This window comes from Staurois parvus, unplaced genomic scaffold, assembly GCF_062004578.1.
Source record: "Staurois parvus isolate SC_StPar_1 unplaced genomic scaffold, SC_StPar_1.0 ptg000282l, whole genome shotgun sequence".
NCBI classification, from domain to species: Eukaryota; Metazoa; Chordata; class Amphibia; order Anura; family Ranidae; genus Staurois; species Staurois parvus.
Genome location: NW_028318078.1, coordinates 7,891,831 through 7,910,866, shown reverse-complemented (window position 1 = coordinate 7,910,866; position 19,036 = coordinate 7,891,831). Strand labels below are relative to the sequence as shown.

The 19,036-nt window shown below is 39.7% G+C and overlaps 1 protein-coding gene across 2 annotated transcripts in view; it reads right to left on the bottom strand.

Moving 5' to 3' along the window:
- APPL1 (adaptor protein, phosphotyrosine interacting with PH domain and leucine zipper 1) overlaps positions 1 to 19,036 on the bottom strand; it is an 83,535-nt gene that overhangs the window by 45,927 nt on the left and 18,572 nt on the right. For both annotated transcript variants that reach the window (XR_016313398.1, XM_089681901.1), the window contains exons 3-9: positions 18,343 to 18,402; positions 12,846 to 12,917; positions 11,139 to 11,226; positions 5,158 to 5,199; positions 4,349 to 4,407; positions 2,078 to 2,224; positions 1,209 to 1,291 (exon numbers count right to left, since the gene is read on the bottom strand). Coding sequence is in view for 1 of the 2 variants with exons in the window: in XM_089681901.1 (XP_089538027.1) it covers positions 1,209 to 1,291; positions 2,078 to 2,224; positions 4,349 to 4,407; positions 5,158 to 5,199; positions 11,139 to 11,226; positions 12,846 to 12,917; positions 18,343 to 18,402 (551 nt within the window). In the remaining variant the exon portion in view is untranslated. The remainder of the gene's footprint in view (positions 1 to 1,208; positions 1,292 to 2,077; positions 2,225 to 4,348; positions 4,408 to 5,157; positions 5,200 to 11,138; positions 11,227 to 12,845; positions 12,918 to 18,342; positions 18,403 to 19,036) is intronic.

Sequence of the window (19,036 nt, the reverse complement as noted above, 5' to 3'; positions counted from 1 at the left end):
CCAAAAATAGGAGATTGCTGCAGTGTAACCACTCACTAAGTGTACCCTCACTTAAAACTTATATATACAGGGAATATATAGTGTGATAACTCCTCATCTAACAATTTGAATAAAATTAAATAATCCTCCAATAGTCCCATACAAAGTAAATTCACACTCAATAAAGTCCAAATCCCAAATCCAAAAATGTCCAAATTAATGCTTTTAGAAATTACTTTCCAAAAGACTTGCTTGTGCTCAGGATACTCTCCCTGCTCACCTTTAAGTTCAACCTACAAATTACATTAGGTCAAATGCATTTTTTGCAGGAGTGAATCTTTTCATGTGGCAATAAATCCAAATGTCTTCAATCAATCACGTCTCCAAAAAACGTGTATAAAAACAAAAAATATATATCGTAACACAACACAGTTTAAAATAAACTAAACGTTGGGTGAACCAAACACATACACTCACATTAAAGTAAAACACACCGTGCTCCACAAACAGCGTTTTAAAACCGTGTTGCTGCCATTCATTTTAAAAATAACTTATTTTTTTCCTGAAATGGTACATTTTATCAATTTAAACATTCAATATGTTTTCTATTTTCTATTGTGAACAAAATGTAGGTTTATGAGATCTGCAAATTATTGCATTCTGTTTTTATGTAGATGTTACACAGTGTACTAACTTTTGAGGCATTGGGGTTGTACATATTTAACAGACTGAAAAAAAGGTTTTTATAATCCTATCTACAATATAAGTGCAATAACAAAATATAATAACAAAATTACTATGAAAGTGGAACTCCAGACTGGAATTAACTAAATGTAAATGTGCTCCCACCCCCCTTCTAACTCCTATACAAACTAAGCTGTAGAAGGAAGATGCTTATACTTGCCTAATCGCAAAGCGTTCTTGTCCGGTCACGTGATTGGCTCCCAGCGGCTGGCTTCAAAGAAGAGGAGGGACAGAGAAAAATGAATGCCCCATAGTAAGCCTATGGGTAAAGTCACCGCACAGGCATTCCATCGTCAGCAATCTCTCCTGAAGCTGCTGGGGAGATCATGTGACTGGACTGAAGCGCCGTGAGGATAGTCAAGTATAAGCATCTTCCTTTTACAGGGTAGTTAGTATAGGCGTTAGAAGGGGGTGGGAGTAGTTTTTAGTTTAGTTAATTCTAGACTTGAAGTCCACCTCAATGAAATTGTCCACACAACACTTACTTTTGCACACTAGTTGAGATGTTGGACAAGAACTCTTCTAACTGGTCATTAAGGTTTTCTGAGCCCATTTTGAAAAAACTTATCTGTGAAAAAAATGTATTAAAAAAACAGCATAAACATCTAATGAGATTTGCAGTATTGTGCTTTAAGCTGAACTCCAAGGAAAAATCTAAACAGATTGATTAAATACATATATATGTTTTTAGGGTTTGTAAAGCCTGCAGGGCCTGTGAATCCAATTCATTCAGTGAAATGATTGCTTATACCAGTGAAATTCACTGGTATAAGCAATCATAGTGTGTAAGAAAAAAATCCTGATCACTTCCCAAGAGTAGTACTGTGTTACTATGGTAACACTGTATTGCTCTGGTCATAGTATCTCAAAAAATCTTTAAAAAAAAATGTAATGAAAAAGAAAACAAATATTTAAAAAATTGAAATAAAAAATATTTTTTTTTTTGCATACTGTTACCAGTGAGTGTCCCTGATCATCGCCACACCAGTTATATGATGTATTGCACTGGTGACAGTATTTAAAAAAAAAAAAATTATACATAAGATAACTATGCAGGATGACTGGTCTTGTATTTGCCACTCCTTTAGTTTTCTGGAGCTTAGTACAGGAATTAAGCCAAGGTCTATGAATATCAAGCCTGTGCCCTGTACTGCACGATTCTGATAAAAGGACTTTTGACTTATCTGTAAATTCCATATCTTGGAGTACGTTTCAGATCACAGGCTTTATATTCATAGATCTTGGCCTGTGTCCTGTACTAAACAATTAAAATGTACCACCATTAATATTGCTCAGATACAGGCTGACATTTAAATGAAGTGCATTTCTGTTGATTCCTAGTTATGGGGCATACCTGAGCCTGCATATAGCCTAAAAGTGGTTCCAATATTGCAATCTTCTTCTTGTACTGGATGGTATTCAGTGCACAGAAATAATGCATCATCGTCTGGTGTTGTTTCTTCCTGGCAGTGTACACATCTTCTGTGGCTTCAAACTTGGTCTGCAAATAAATCAGGAGCCAATGTTACTTCCTGACAGGTGGATCATGCAGGCAAGTTTGCACAACCTTTCCCAACAAAAAACTCTTATACAAGCTTCATTTTTAATGAGAATGATTACTAGCTGGGTGCCTGTGTAATCTTTCTACCCCTTCACTATGACCGTGGCTGTAAGTAACCACCTGGTCAGGGGAAGCCAGCACAGCACGCATACATGTCCTTTCCTTCTACACTCCCTTGACTGTATGAACTTCCAAGGGGTGGGCACAAAACCAAATGGATGAAAGCAGGTACAGTAAGGCTCACCTCATCAGAATTTAAATCTATTGCCACACCTTCAAAGTACAAATTTGCATTTTGGCCTACCCAACCCCTAAAACAGGCAGGGCTAGTAAATGTCAAGAGGGCAGGATGGCCACTACTCCAGTCCAGCCCAGGTGAATAAATAATTAGGAACAGCCTTAGCCTACATGTCTCCACCAAACCACACATCCTGATGCACCCCGGGGCTTACTTAGTAATAGGCTCCCTATGACTAAACCACCAGTGTGCAGGGTAAAATGCACCACAATGTGTGGTTTGGGGAAGACGTAGGATGAGGTCGTTTCTTGTTTATTCACCTGTGCTAATCGGGAGTAGTGGCAATTCTTCCCTCTTTACATTTACTAGCCCTCTGGATTAGTATCAGGACAAGCCTGCACCCCATGCTCTGGGACACAGGGATATGTTTTCCCCTTTACTTTGAGCGACACCAAAAGCAATATAACAAGTCACAGTACCTACAGGTGTGCTCAAAAGCAGATTTGCCAGGGTATGCAAGGACTTTTAATAGTTCTTTTCAGATCCCCATGGCTCAGTATCTAGCCTACGTAAGAGCTAACAAACTCATTGACTATTTATACACCGACACTAATTGACACTTAGTTCCCTGGTCTCCTCCTCCCATGCCCGCCTCCAGGACTTCTCCAGGGTGTCACCCATCCTCTGGAACTCCCTGCCCCAACCCATAAGATTATCACCTACTCTCCTCTCTTTTAGGCGCACCCTGAAAACCCATCTCTTCAGGGAAGCCTACCCCACCCCCTGCTAACCTGCCAACCTCCTCCACTCTTCCTACCACTCCATCCCCCACAGCTATCTGTACCACTATCCCCTCCCTCCTAGATTGTAAGCTCGAAAGAGCAGGGCCCTCGATCCCCTCATGTTTTGCATTGTATAGTTATTGTTCTGTCACATTCTGTCCCCCTTTGTAATGTACAGCGCTGAGCGAACCATTGGCGCTTTATAAATACTGTATAATAATAATAATAATTGCAATTTAAAAACCCACAGAGGTGGGACATTAACCTCTAATTGGCATTTTAACCCGTGTGTGTCACCTGTGTGTCTGTACCAAGGCCAAACATTCCAGGCTGTGTAAACGTTTGATCCGGGTCATTTGGGTGATTTCTGTTATCAGTATGATTTAAAAAAAGGAGCCAAACAACTATTTGATAATAAATGGCTTCATATGATCATCACCCTTCAATAAAGCAGCATTTTATCGCATGATCAGTCATATTTTCAATATCAATGCCAAAATTTCACAATTTCTGCCAGCGTATGCAAACTTTTGAGCACAACTGTAAATCATGCAAGCTAGAGCCCATAAGAATCTTGAGAATGTTTGGTTGAAATCTTCTTTCCCTTGACTGTACTTACGCAGTCAAACCCCACTGATTTCTAAGGGGTCATCTCCCTAGAGGAGACATTCAAGAGACTGCCTCAAATAGGTCTATGGGGCTACACCAAAAAAATTAAAGTTTGGACCAGAAGCTCTGCAGATTCTTTCAAGTCATTTAGGTAAGCATGTATCTGGCATAGGCAAGGGGGGCTTACACTGGGTAGCAGAGGAACATTCCCTTTAAGTACAGTTATCTTTAAAAAAAACAATATGTGTATCTAAATTGAAGCAATGAATTAACTAACTATATATATATATATATATATATATATATATATATGTATGTATAAAGAAAAAAAATCCTAAACTGGAAATGGGCTCTATTCCAGGGATCTTTTCTAATGACTTGCAACCAAGGTAATTAACAGATTACAATGGAAAAACACAATGGCATCTTTCTAACCTTTTCATTCTCTCTTTTCTTGGACAATCGACTGTACCTGTTGATTGCTACATCATGATCTAAGCAAGAAAAAAAAAAATTACATCAGTTAAAGCGTCACAGAATAGCTCCGAAAATGATGAATGAAAGTGGAACTCCAAACAACACTTTTTTTAAAATTTGGATAGAGCAGCAAATGGTTAAAATCAAAACAAAACCATAACATATATATATATATATATATATATATATATATATATATATTAACCTATTAATGAGAGACCCTGTTTCAAGACCATTTAATGAAACAGAAATCTTTGCCTTTTACATACTGTATATATGTTTTTATCTGCAAAATCCTCCCTTGGGTAGACATCCAAAATCCCTGAGACTGCTGATAGGCACTGCCATCTTGAATGTGATATCAGCAGCCCCAGAGCTGTCATTTAGGTGACACTATAGTATTCCCCTTCAATCTTCTCCAGCAGCTACAAAAAACATTATGTAGAGACGTGAGAATGAGCTGGACCAGCATGGAGAGTAATTAAACTTCCAGAAGAGGAGAGGGCTATGATGTGCAAGGAAGGAGGGGGCTCTGCGTTAGAACAGACTCTTTTGGGGCAGTCCAATTTTCTAGCAAGTTTAAAGACACATTACAAGTTAATAAAAAGTTTATTATAGAAAGAAAAAAAAAACACAGCAAGGTAGCATTTTAAATGTTTGATTTTTCTATGCTTTTATTTGAATGTTTTGAAATTAATGACAGGGTCTCTTTAAAGTCAGTCAGTAACATTTAACTAGACTGCATTGCTTCAAGAAGGTATACATACCATTGCTGGCAATTTGAAAAATTTCTTTTAAAGTCAGGATCTCTGCAACGAGAAAATGATGGCCGTGGTTATTTAGTAGGATAAAACAGGGTGGCACAATAATTGGTGTTACACTTAAATAACAGGACACTGAACCAAATCTGTATTTTGTAAAGTTTTACAGATACACAGTACATACATTATCAGTTTAATAAGAATAAATAGTGTTTTAATGTCTTGTAAGATATGCATGTGAACGAAAGTGTTATGCTTGATCCAAATAAACTATGAGAATCATGTTTCTGTTTGCAATCACATATGTACATAGTGGCAGCTTTCTTGGCTCAATTTATATGCATCATCTACTTGTCTCTGTGGCTCTACACAGTGGTTTTTTTTATTGAGCCTTCTTCCAGTGTAGGACAATGTTGTTGATACTGTATTTTAATTAAAGCGGTAGTTAGGTGTTAACATAAAAAAATCCGGTCACCACTGCCAGGGCTTCCATTTGCACCCTGTCTTCCCTCCAGATTTGCATGTTCTGGCTGTCTGAATGGTCGATACGCACAAGAATCATGATGGTGACACAGGGCTTTGGATGGTGTGTGTTCAGTTGTCCCTCAATTCAAAGCGCAATACGTATGCACCGATGAGATCACCGGCTGCAGAACATGTGAATATCTCCTAAACGGTGCACATTTAGGAGATATTCAGTTTACCTACCTATTATAAGCTTTCCTGTATGTAAAAGTGACCAAGTGGTGTGGCCTCTTGGCAGGTGGGCATTGACACCAAGAGGCTGCATATTTGCATTCCAAAATGTAAGCAAACCTGTCCATGCGATCTGTGCGCTCCTGGCACAATTACCAGCGCTATGAGCAATCGAGAGCTTTCTGATCATGTGACCGCTGTGACAGCCAATCATGGTGGTCACATGATTATAAGACCCACCCCGCCTCCTGGCATCAGAAACCCCTAAAGAGCCGGGAGGCACCGGCGTTAAGGGGTTAAACAGTGGTTAAGCAGGTAGACACATTTAATAATCTGTATATTTAAAGCCTCAGTCCAGGATTAATGTGGCCAGGATTTGAAAAACCAAGGACCCCAGTGCTACAAAGCAAAAGCACGAATGACCGAATGGCTCACGGGTGTTCAGGAAAGCATTTTCTTTACTTTACACTCCGATAAATGGTGCCTAAGAGTATGGCTTTAAAGTGTACGTCAGGACAAAAAAATATTTTGTACATATCATGAACATTTCCTAATTTTTCGTTTTTTTAACTCATTTAACCAGTTCAATCCCGGACACTATCACCACCTTGAGACAGCCACAGCTTCCTTTTGGTGGTATTTAATCACCACTGGGTTTTTTTTTGCTATATAAATGAAAAAGTTCCAAAGATCTTGGAAAAAAAAACAACATGTTTTTCCTAGTTTATGTTATAAAACTCAGCAAATAAATAATCTTAATAACAGAAATAACCTTGTGAGCTGCTATATAAATATAACTAAAAACCTGCAGAAACTATTTATTGAAAGCAGCTATCACCTCCCACACTCTCATATAACCATGTGTATGTGACTAATACCTTAAAATTTATCTCAGCGCTTTCAACCCCTCTTAAAACCATAAAATACTAAACACACAACACACAAATGATAATTATTTATTTATTTCAGGTACTTATATAGCGCCGTCAATTTACGCAGCGCTTTACATATATATTGTACATTCACATCAGTCCCTAACCCTCAAGGGGCGTACAATCTAAGGTCCCTAACTCACATTCATACATACACATACTAGGGCCAATTTAGACAAGAGCCAATTCACCTACCAGCATGTCTTTGGAGTGTGGGAGGAAACCGGAGTACCCGGAGGAAACTCACGCAGGCACAGGGAGAACATGCAAACTCCAGGCAGGTGGTGCCGTGGTTGGGATTCAAACCGACGACCCAAGTACTGCCAGGCGGAAGTGCTAACCATTTAGCCACTGTGCTAAGTAAAGTCTCTCAAAAATCCTCAATGTGTGCTCCTCTGTTTTTCATCACCAAAAGGAGCTTTAAAACTTGAGTGTACCACCACCATCAGCTGTGCTCCCACCTGGATCCCATGACCATACATAATATGTATGGTCATAAAAACCTTGTGTCCCACTCTGTGGATTGTTATCTCCTTGATGGCTTTTCCTGGTGGTATATTTCTTCTGGTGGTATTACTTCAAACTTCCCCATCCAGAATGCAGTTTCACACTGATCCATTTTTCTTCCCCTTTTGTGTGAACATGTATTACTATGGAACTCTGAACACTGATCCATTGCAGGTCAAGTGCGTTTTTTAAAAATCCTGCTTGCTGCATTTTTGGTGCAGTAAAAAAAAAAAACACACCAAAAACACACTTTCCCATTGAAATAAATGGAAAATTTATAAAAAAAAAATGCATCCATGGTGTGTTGTTGGTGCGGTTTTCGAGTCACATGTAATGTTAAAAAAAGCACAGCAGTAAAAACTCATATGCATTTTTGCCACGGATCAGTGTGAAAGTAGCCTAAAGAACTCTCCAGTACTCTTCTTCGCTCATCCACATATGCAAGGAAAAACTGAAATAGTGCATTATCGTTCACACAAATTTATTCTCTCTTTACTCTCTACCCCCGAAGAAGTCACGTGTACTGGTGACAAAACACGCAAGGGAGGGGCTTGTTGGATGACATAAGCGCGCAATAAACACGGAAGATCTGTAAAACATTTTGTTACATGCCGATATATGTACTGCGGATCATTTATACCATGATTCTGAATGTTTGGTGCACTGTAACACCTTGTAAATGTTAGTGTATATCTGCATTTTAGTAAGGAGAGAATAAACTTGTGTGAATAGTGCGATAAAACACTATTTCAGTTTTTTCTTGCATATGTGGATATGCCTTTGATAACGTGCCATAGCACGAAACGCGTCAGGATATCAGCCTGCCACACCGACGTCACCCCATGCTGCCACAGCGTCATACTGAGCCGGTGGCCATCATTGTACTTTTGAATTTTTGCAATTTCCAGTGACATTTTCTCTGCATGCATGTACACCTGTCAGCTCTGTTGAGGCTATGGATATTGGACTGCAGTACTTTTAGCCACTGTAACGTTGATTCTCTCTCTTTTTGAAATACATATGCCTTTACGGAATAAATATATCAAATTTACTACACTATATGAGCCTTTTTGTTCAGGTGGCTCTGTCTGAGCCTCACAAGGTGGATTCCTTTACGGATGGTGCACATATCTGATGCTGAGTGTTAGCTTCACCTGTGAGTGGTTCCCATTATCTAAGAGGGTCCAATAAGAGGTCTAAGGAATATCCCTGGACGGTATGAATGTTGTTTGAATACCACATCTTCATCGGGTCCCAGATGGTCACCAGTACCTATATACTTAATGCGTATATATGATATACGTCCGGTGAGTGCAAGCACACCCTATACTGCTTTTCACGGAAGTCACGAGCACCTGATTATCTGATGAAAGTTGAATAGGATTGATTGTTAATTTCCTATCTGAATCACTGACGCACTTTATGGACTCATGTCATTTGCATCTATCTGATATACTGTATTGTCACGATGATATATTATCTTTGTGTTTATCAAGACATTATCACAGTCACACATCAGCGCATCAGCTTGCGCTTTTTGTCACATCCACATTTTTTATTTTCATTTATTATTCTTTATTATTATATTTATCATACTCATTTAAGCGCTGCATTTTTATATATAGATATATGGATGAGTGGAAGAGAGTACTGGAGAGTGCCTTAAAGGGAAACTGTATTCTGGATGAGAAAATTTGGAGTAATACTGGAGATCTTTTAAAGGAAATATACCAGCAGGAAAAGCCTTTGGGAAGATAACGGCAGTCCACAGAGTGGGACACAAGCTTTATATGACCATACATGATATGTAGTGTAATGGGATCCAAGTTAAAGCATATTCCATGGTGGTGGTACACTCAATTTTAAAGGCTCATGTGGTGGTGAAACACAGAGGAGCACACATTAAGGATTTTTGAGAGACTTTATACGGACTATTTGTTGATTATCATCATTTGTGTGTCGTGGATTATCATTATGGTTTATAAGAGAGGTTGGAAGCGCTGCACTATATTTTAACCACTTCAAGTCCAGACACTTTTACCCCCTTCCTGTCCAAGCCAATTTTCAGCTTTCAGCGCTATCACACTTTGAATGAAAATTGCACGGTCATGCAACACTACACCCATATGAATTTTTTAGCATTTGTTTGAGACAGATAAAACTTTATTTTGGTGGTATTTATTCACCACTGGGATTTTTATTTGTTTTGCTATATAAATGAAAAAGTCCAAAAAATTTTTTTTAAAAAAGTGTTTTTCTTATAAAATTTTGCAAATAAATAATCTTTCTTCATAAATCTTGGCCAAAATTAATTACATTTTTATTTAATTTTTTATATTATTTTATTTTTTTTCGTTTTAACATACTGTCACCCTAGCAGTACAGTGTCTCCATAGTGACACTGTACTTACTTGTGGGGGGTGATGAAGATTTTTTTTTTCTTTACACTGATTGCTTTTACACCCATAAAGGCTGTAAAAGCAATCATTTCTCCTTCTCTGACTGCATTTTTACAGCCACTGAGAAATACTGTGACAGCTGTGATTGTTGTGATCATTCACAGATTTCACAAGTAGTAAGCAATGATGTCAGGAAGTGACATCTTGCTTTCTAATAGTCATGTGATCACCGATTGGCCAATCGGGACCTCATACAGAGGTCCCGTACAGCGATCGGTGCTGCGTGCTCCCAGGAAGCGCGCACAGGCTGTGAATGCGAGTGCCATTTATAAACGGCAGCCCGCTTCTGCACTACTCCCGTGGTTAATGAAAAAATCTATCTTTATGCAGTTAGGCCAAAATAAATTTTTGTGGTAAAAAAAAAACAAAACAAACTACTGTATACTATTTTCTCTGTGTGAAAGTTAGGCCTTAAAATGCCAGGACAGCACAAAATACCCCCCAAATGACCCCCTTCTGAAAAGTAGACAGTCCAAGGTATTTAGTAAGAGGCATGGCTTGAGGCATGAGTTTTTTTAAAGTTTTAATTTTTTTGTCACCGTTGTTGGAAAAATTAAGAGATTCAAATTTGGTTTTGTTTCCACAAAGTTTTCATTTTAACAAGTTATTTCTCATTCACAGCATAGGTATACATACATTTACAACCCAAAACACATTCTGCTATACCTCTCGCGTGAGGGATTCCACATGTGAGACTTTTCACAGCCTGGCCACATAGATGGGCCCAAAATCCAGAGAGCACATTTGGCCTTTCAAGGAGCATAAACTACACATCCAATTTCTTGACTACCTATCCCATTTTTGCAGCACCAGGACAGTGGAAACACCTGAAAATTACCCCATTTTGGAAAGCAAACCCTTCAAGGTATTCTCTGAAAGGCATAGAGTCTTTTGAAAATGTCATTTTCTGCCACAAAATTTTGGCAATTAAAACGAATGACTACCTTGCCCAGCTGTATATATACAGTGGCCAGGCAGGAAGCAGTTAAACACGCTGCAAGTACAGAAGAATAATAATTGTTGATGTGAAAGAAATGTAGCATGCTCCTATCATCCTCTTTTACACATAACAATGATGAATTACAAAGAACACAGATCTCTCCTCATCTACTCCCCTCTCCCTCTTCTCCATAACCCCTCCTTGAACACAGGAAGTTATTGGCTCACAAGACTGCTGGCGGGATCGACATGTATTCTCTGCACTTATCAAATATATATATATATATATATATATATATATATATATATATATATATATATATATATATATATATATATACAAAAAACTCTCAATGGTATATAGTATATAGCAGACCAAAAGGGGGCAAATGAGAGAAGTTCATTGTCCTGGTACAATCGTAGTACAACACAAAAAAACACACAAGCAATTTACCTTTTAAATCCCTCTCTTTAAACTGGTTAATAGGGAACATCATGGCATCGGCTAACTGTGTAGACAACACTGCATGGCAGGAACTCAGCTGAGGGAAGAAGAGATATATAAAGGTCAAAGCCTTTAAATCAATTTATAGGCTCATTTTAGGTAATACTCAATTGCAATTAAAGAGCAAAATACAAATTTGAATTGTTTTTTAAAATACTTAAATAAACAGGATTAATAACCAACTTGTTTTTCTTACAATGGAAGCGCAGCGGACATATAGAATGCAGTGCTCCCTGGGGGGTGATAAGCTTTTAGGAGGTTTTGTGGGCGGAGCTAGGTTTGGCTTTTAAAAGACAGGGACAGAATAACACCCTGGTGCCCAACCTGTGGGCCGAGGGCCACGTGTGGTCCATAAGTGTTTAAAGAGCACCCCATGGGCCCCAGCAGTCAGTAAACAGAACATCTGAGGTAGGAATAGGGTCCATTAAGCCGGCCATACATAGATTGAAATTTGGCTGGTTCAGCATGACAGGCCAAATTCTGATCCATGTATGGCACCCTGGTTGTACACAAGTCGATCTATCCACAACCAGGGGTGGACTGACAACTCATGGGGCCCCCGGGCAATAGGAGATCACGGGGCCCCTGTGTCCTTGCCCAAACTCAAAAAAGCCTATGAAAAAGGTACCAGGGGCATCTCATGGGGTCCCCTACTGACCCCGGGCCCTCGGGCAGTGCCCGAGTTTCTAAATGGTCAGTCCGCCCCTGTGTACAACCAACCTGTCGGGTTTGTCCTAAATCATTAGTGCCGCTGGCTATAGCTGGCAACACTAATCACTGTACACAATAGTGCTGCAGGAGGAATTTCCTCATAAACACTGACTGTGTTGATTGGGAAATTGAGAAATTTTTGTTTCCTTCCACCATAATCTATGGCCTGCCTTAATAATAGTAGAATCTAGCAGTTTCATGCAACATGGTCCTTGTCTCTGACAGTCTCCTATAGCATGATTTCAGTCTCCAAACACTGCAGGAGAACAATCTTTGACCATTTCCTTTAGCAAGTCTTCAGTTTTTTGGAACTTTACATGTAATAAATATTTGGAAACATTAGGAGCCCCTTTACCCTACAAGTTGATAACCACTGGAATAACAGCAGTGACAGCTGTAGTCCCAGCAGCTACATAGGCAACAAAACTTCTGTGATTGTATTGTGATAGGCACAGCGTTGTCATTCTATCAATGGAAGTGGCTATGGGACAGTTCTGACATGATCAAAAATAATTACAGCATAATACAGGGATACTTTGAAAGTTAAGGCAGACTTGCAGTGTACAGAAAATATGAAATGTAGATTCTGATTATAGTTCTATGCTAAAAATGCATTTTCATGTATTATTTTACAGTGTGTTTTAAAGCAACTATTATAATGCACAAATTAAAAGAAAAATGAAAAAAAAATGTTCAAAGAAGCACTTTAAGACAAATGGGACCATGCGGTCAATTTACTAAAACTGGTGCACTTTTTCATGGTAGCCAATTGGCTTCTAACTTCAGCTCTTTAATTAAGCTTTGACAATAAAAACCTGGAAGCTGATTGGCTTCTATGCAGAGCTGCACCAGATTTTGCACTCTTCAGTTTTAGTAAATATTCCCCTATGTATGCATTTTAGCAATCAGCAGTATGAGCACTGTTAAAGGAACTAAAATCTTTACTTCATCGATGACTTTTGAAAACTGTTGTAATGTTGATGTCATCACTTCATCATCTCCACCTAGAGGAAACCGCTGCAACCACAAGGAAAGAAAGCTTTCATTAGCAAACAGTATAACATTATCAGTACAAAAGTGATATTATCGACGACTGCAACTCCCTCGTCACTGGCTTACCTTTACATAGGCGATCACCCTTCCAGTCCATCATGAATACTGCTGCCAGGCTCATCCACCTTACCAACCGTTCAGTGTCTGCTACCCCTCTCTGCCAATCCCTCAACTGGCTTCCCCTTGCCCAATGAATAAAATTCTAAATATGAACAACAACTTACAAAGCCATCCACAACTCTGCCCTCAGCTACATCACCAACCTGGTCTCAAAATATCAACCAAGCCGCTCTCTTCGATCCTCGTGCTCTCTAGTTCCCGTGTCACCTCTTCCCATGCTTGCCTCCAGGACTTCTCCCAAGCTTCTCCCATCCTATGGAACTCCCTACACCAATATGTCTGACTATCTCCTAATCTATCCATCTTCAGACGATCCTTGAAAACCGTTCTCTGTAAAGAAGCCTACCCAGCGTCTACCTAGTAAACTGCCATTTATTTCCTCCATCAGCTCATCCCCCCACAGCTATTACCTTTTGTATCACTCAACCCTTCCTCCTAGATTGTAAGCTTTAACAAGCAGGGCCCTCTGTTTCCTCTTGTACCAAATTGTATTGCAACTGTTATGTCTACCTTCATTTTATAAAGCGCTGAGCAAACTGTTGGCGTTATAGAAGTCCTGTATATTAATAATATTATATTATTGTAAGGAATATCTAAAGCCATTTTTTACAAATTTTGCATAGAGTGGACAACTATAGAAGGCCCATCAACGTATTATTACGGTCTTTATACTGGATGGGGACACTGTCTAAACCAGGACTTTCCTTATAATATGAAAATACTTCTCACTCTCTGTTATGTCTAATTGACAGGAAGTGAAGAAAAATTTCCCCAGGACAGAATCAGCAACAAATAAAATAAAAACTGAAGGCTAGGTTCACCTTTTGGCCTGGTTCACACCAATACAGTTTGCTTTTGCCCCTTTTTTGCAATGCTTTTTGCATTTAACTTTTTTACACACAAATTTTTCCTATGTTTCTACAGCATTTTGCGCTTTTTTTAGTGTTTTTTTTGTTAAAGGTGAAATGTTTTTGTTGCTTGGCAGAATAAAAACGCAAAATGCTGCAAAAATGCACTACATGTGTTTCAGTAGAGTTTCCAGTGCACTCTATTGTAGCAAAAATGCTGCTTTTCTTTTCCATTTAAAAAAGCCCCTGACCCTTTCCAAAAACGCAGCAGCTGAAAAATGCATAGATGTGAACATGTCCCATAGGAAACTATGTTAAATGGACTGTAGTACGTTTCTGCAAAAAGGAATAAAAAAAACGCACTGGTGTGATCTAGGCCTTATATAAAAAAAATTGTAAACGCACAAGTTTTGCAGGAAAACATTTATTTTACAATAATTTTATAATTTATTTTACAAGAGCATGCAAAGCATTGCACCTGCGATCAGTTGATCATTAGTGCAATGTCAGGCTCCTGCAAACTCTTCCTTTAGCTCCCTGCCCGTATCTCTGTATGGGCTGTCAATGGACTATGAATGTGCGGATTACTGCACTCATAGTCCATTGAGAATTACAAATTCATCTGCAGAACGGACTTGTAGTTCATTTATTCACAGATCCCTATGAATGAATGGTGTGGTTGTGCGTGCATAGCCCCGGACAGCTGCACCTATTTTAAATGTGACAATAACTTTGTGGGAGAAGAACCCCTGTCTGCTGTCACAGGGGAGTGGGGGGTAGTGTGAAGGTGGAGGGCAGCCATTTACACCCTAAATATGGGTATAAATTGTAACATGCTGCAAAAGGTGAACTTAGCCATTAAAAGTGTCAGGACACTTGGAGCAGATGGTGAGCTTACATATTTTGGCAAAGATTCTAACTTTTACCCGATGATCTTGTGTGTTTTGGTGTTTTGGGCAGGCTGCATTCATATGGGCGATTAGCCAAGCTGTAAATTCCAACATCAAGAATCTACTGGTCCTTGCAGCTGCATGCAGATAGTTGTGGTGCCGAGCCGCAGTATAAATCCTGATATAATGATCATGCTACATCTGTATATACACTCTTCCGTTTTTTGAAAGGTTATATAGATGTGCAGGTACAATGCACTGCTGGCTGTTTATGGCTACAGTATGAATTGCAATTCAGCAATCCCTGTACATTGTACTTTGCACCAAAACGGTGAGCTTTATCTTTTTAAAGCACACTTAAGTAGTTACAACAGAAGTAAAATGCAAGAGTCAGAGACTCCTTTCTACGTATTAACATTACAGCTGTACCTCGGTTTACAAATGCCTCGGTTAACGTAATTTTCAGTTTACGCATGAAAATCCATTGAAAATAATGCCTCTGTTTACAAATTCTTTACAAATTTTTTTCACAACACGAAGTGTATGTCGGTGTTGATTTTTAAATGCACTTGCCGGCTTTTTTTTTTCTTCACTATAGCTCTGGAGTTAAAGGAAACTTTGTTTCTTTTAAGAAACTAAAAGAAAACATAGTTTCTTTTAGCTTGAGGAAATAAACTAACAGGAAACTTTCTTTCTTTTAGCTGGCGGGAAAGTGACAGCTGAGTTTCTGAGCTGTAGTGAAGAAAAAAAAAAAGCGGTAATTACATTTAAAAACCGGCACCATAATAAATAACAAAATGGCGTGGGGTCCCCCCTCCCATCCATACAAAGCCCTTGGGGCCTGGTATGGATTTTGAGGGGAACTCCCATGCCAAAATTAAAAAAAAAAAAAAAAAAATGGCGTGGGGGTCCCTTCCAAAATCCATACCAAACCCTTATCTGAGCATGCAGCCCAGCAGGTCAGGAAAGGGGGGGGGGGTGAGCAAGCGCCCCTCCCTCTTGAACCATACCAGGCCACATGCCCTCAACATGACTCATGCGGTAATTTAGTAGCATTTACTTTTTTCTGACCTCCAGAACAGATTAATTGGTTTTCAATGCATTCCTATGGGAAATGGCGTTTCGTTTTATGAAAAGTCCCGCAGAACTAATTAATTTCGTAAACCGAGGTATGCCTGTATATGATATACAATGAGAAACCATAGAAGAAAAGTAACAATACTTATTATGGGATTCATGCTCACTTATAAGGAATGTATTCTGGATTTTCAGTGATATACTGTATACGAATTGACTTTTAACAGCAGTGCTCATTTAAAGAAGAACTATCGTTAACATTTTTTGATGTTTTAATTACCTACCTAGAAGAACAAGTGAGGAGCGTTGTTCCCAAAATGCACCTCAATATGCGGTCTATAGCTTCACCCCCTTTTGAAGCACTGTCAGTGGAATCTGGCTGCAGTTGCCCCCCCGCCTTCTGGTGTATAGGGATTTGGTCCCACAACCGCTTGCGGCTACTAAACAGAGTGCCGTGGATTTCAAATAAGAAGCATAATTTTTTTTTCTTCTGTTCCCACAGATTCCTTTTGCAAGCCCTGGAGGTGGAATGTTGCGCAGCACAGTTGCATTTGTTTTGGAAAACACAGTTCTGTGGACTCTGTATACTCAATGAATCCCATTGATTCACAGATTGTCTTATTTATGGCCTGCTGAATGGCGGTTTATTATTATGTATGTGTACACAATCACATATTGCTTGCTGTGGGAAGCACGATGACGCAATCAGGGGCGGACTGACAACTCATGGGGCCCCTGGGAAATAGGGGATCATGAGGCCCCTGTGTCCTTGTCCAGATTCAAAAAAGCCTATGAAAAAGGTACCAGGGGTGTCTCATGGGGCCCCCTACTGACCCCGGGCCCTCGGGCAATGCCCGAGTTTCCAAATGGTCAGTCCGCCCCTGGACGCAATTATTTTTACATGTATGGTATGTTTAAGAGTTAGATATTTGATTGTATGTTGTTTGATCGCTGCACTTTTGGATTTTATAGCGCCAATAGTGACAGATCACCCATTGCCGCAGCTCCAAGTGTCTATCAATGGCTGCTGTGACACATACACAGCGCATTCTGTCTTAAGAATAAAAGATCAGCAATGCTGGGCCAGTGCTATGTATGACACAGCTCAACAATGCTGATCGCTCCTTCATAATACTTTAAACAGTATGTAAACCCAACATTTCATATTCCTGTTATGTGCCTGCTGTACCGTGTACTTGTATGAAAAAGTATCCTGTTCTCTTTGTATTGCTTCCTTTGTATGAAATCCCTGGTATTTTTGCCAGTCCCTCCTCTTTCCTATTAATAACTGAGCACACTAGGCATGATAGCACAGCATGGTCAGTTCTCTAGCTGTGCTGGAAACTCAGCCTGCTCTCCTCCAATGATCAGACTTTTCCTGATACACACCCTCCCCCCCCACCCTTGCACAGCCATTCACTGGGAAGATCAATGTGCTACTTTTTCTCCTCCCCCACCTCCCTATGCAGCTGAGAAAAGAGGCGATGTGATCACTTATCAATAAGAGGGAAAAAGTGTTTGTAATGTTTTTTATATCTATACACAAATGGCTGCCTTTCCTTTCTAAGGTAAACTGAATGGGTTGTTTTACAAGGTGAGAATTTACATATACTTTAATTTGTTAGATGACTATGACAAGTATTCGCCTAGTCCTCACTAATTCTGAATGTATTTAGCCTAATATGTTGATTTCCTATGATTGTCACCTCCATCTAGTGACCACAACACACATCATTTCCTGAAAGACATCAATCAGGCAAATACAACATTACGAGCACTAGATGGAGTTAATGATCAGGAAATCAACATATTAGGCAAAATATGGCCAAAATTCATGAGGACTAGGCAAATTCTTGTCACATTCACATAAGTTTTTTGATAGACCTCTTAGGCCGGCCATAGATGGATCAAAGTTTGTTACTTTCGATCCATCTATAGGCAGGCTGGTTATACTGAAGTTGATCTATCTAACAGAGCTGAGCAAACTGTTGGTGCTATATAAATCCTGCATAATAATAAGCAATCAGCTTCAATAAAACCAGCCTGTTGTTTTTATTTTTTTGCGATTACTGCCACTGGCTATAGCAAGTGTAAACTGTCAAGTGGCTTCGAACTCGTGCATTCACAGGCTGGCGCTGATCTTAGACCAGTCTGTATTGCTCAGCTAAAGCAGAGGGCGCAGGAAGGACACAGAGAGGGTAGGGATTGGCTGCGCTGTCTGGCAGGGATGTCTATACTAGCTGAAAAAGAGTTCAAAAACCTTGGGCATAAAAAAAAAAAATACTAATAAATAATAAAAATCCACACAGTTTATATACATTTTTAGTAACAATGCATTTGGTGATTTGCTTGAAATTCAGCATTGCCACATTGCACTTAGATCACCTTCAGGAGGCTAATGTGCTCAAAGCATCCAGTCCAACAACACTGAAGAGCGTTGGTTCTCCCACATACCTGCTTTTCATACTCCTTCAACAACTTGGATGTTAGATGTGTAGCTGCACTTAATTCATTCTGTTAACAAAAAAAAAAGATATATCATAAAGGGAAAAGTCCCAAACATATTTCTGTATTTCTAAAAAAAAAAGGGAAACTACTTCTCATGTTGACCATGGTTTAATAATACCAAGAGCTAAATGTTTGTAGATTTGTTTAAAAACAAGAAAGTAAACCTGCGGACTTAGGCCCCTCTTACAGAGTGGATTCCGTTGCAATCAGCAGGAGATCTGTCAGCCAGTTCCCTGATGATAGGAGCAGAGCGGGCGGATGACACATCCATGACCGCTCAGTTTATGCAAGACAGGGACAGATCCTGCTCTGCTGTATCGGCGTCAAGGGAGTAAACAGACTCAGCTGGCCATTTATACCCGGCTACCTTTGATCTGCTCCACCTAAACAGAAAAGGATGGAGTCCTCCCGATCAGACAAGAGGTAGGTGGGTGTCAGCGGACATAAGTCTGTTTATACCAGGGGCGAACTGACCATTTGGAAACTTGGGCACTGCCCGAGGGCCCGGGGTCAGTAGGGGGCCCCATGAGATGCCCCTGGTACCTTTTTCGAGTTTGGGAAGGACACAGGGGCCCCATGATCCCCTAATGCCCGGGGGCCCCATGAGTTGTCAGTCCACCCCTGGTTTATGCTCGCCTCT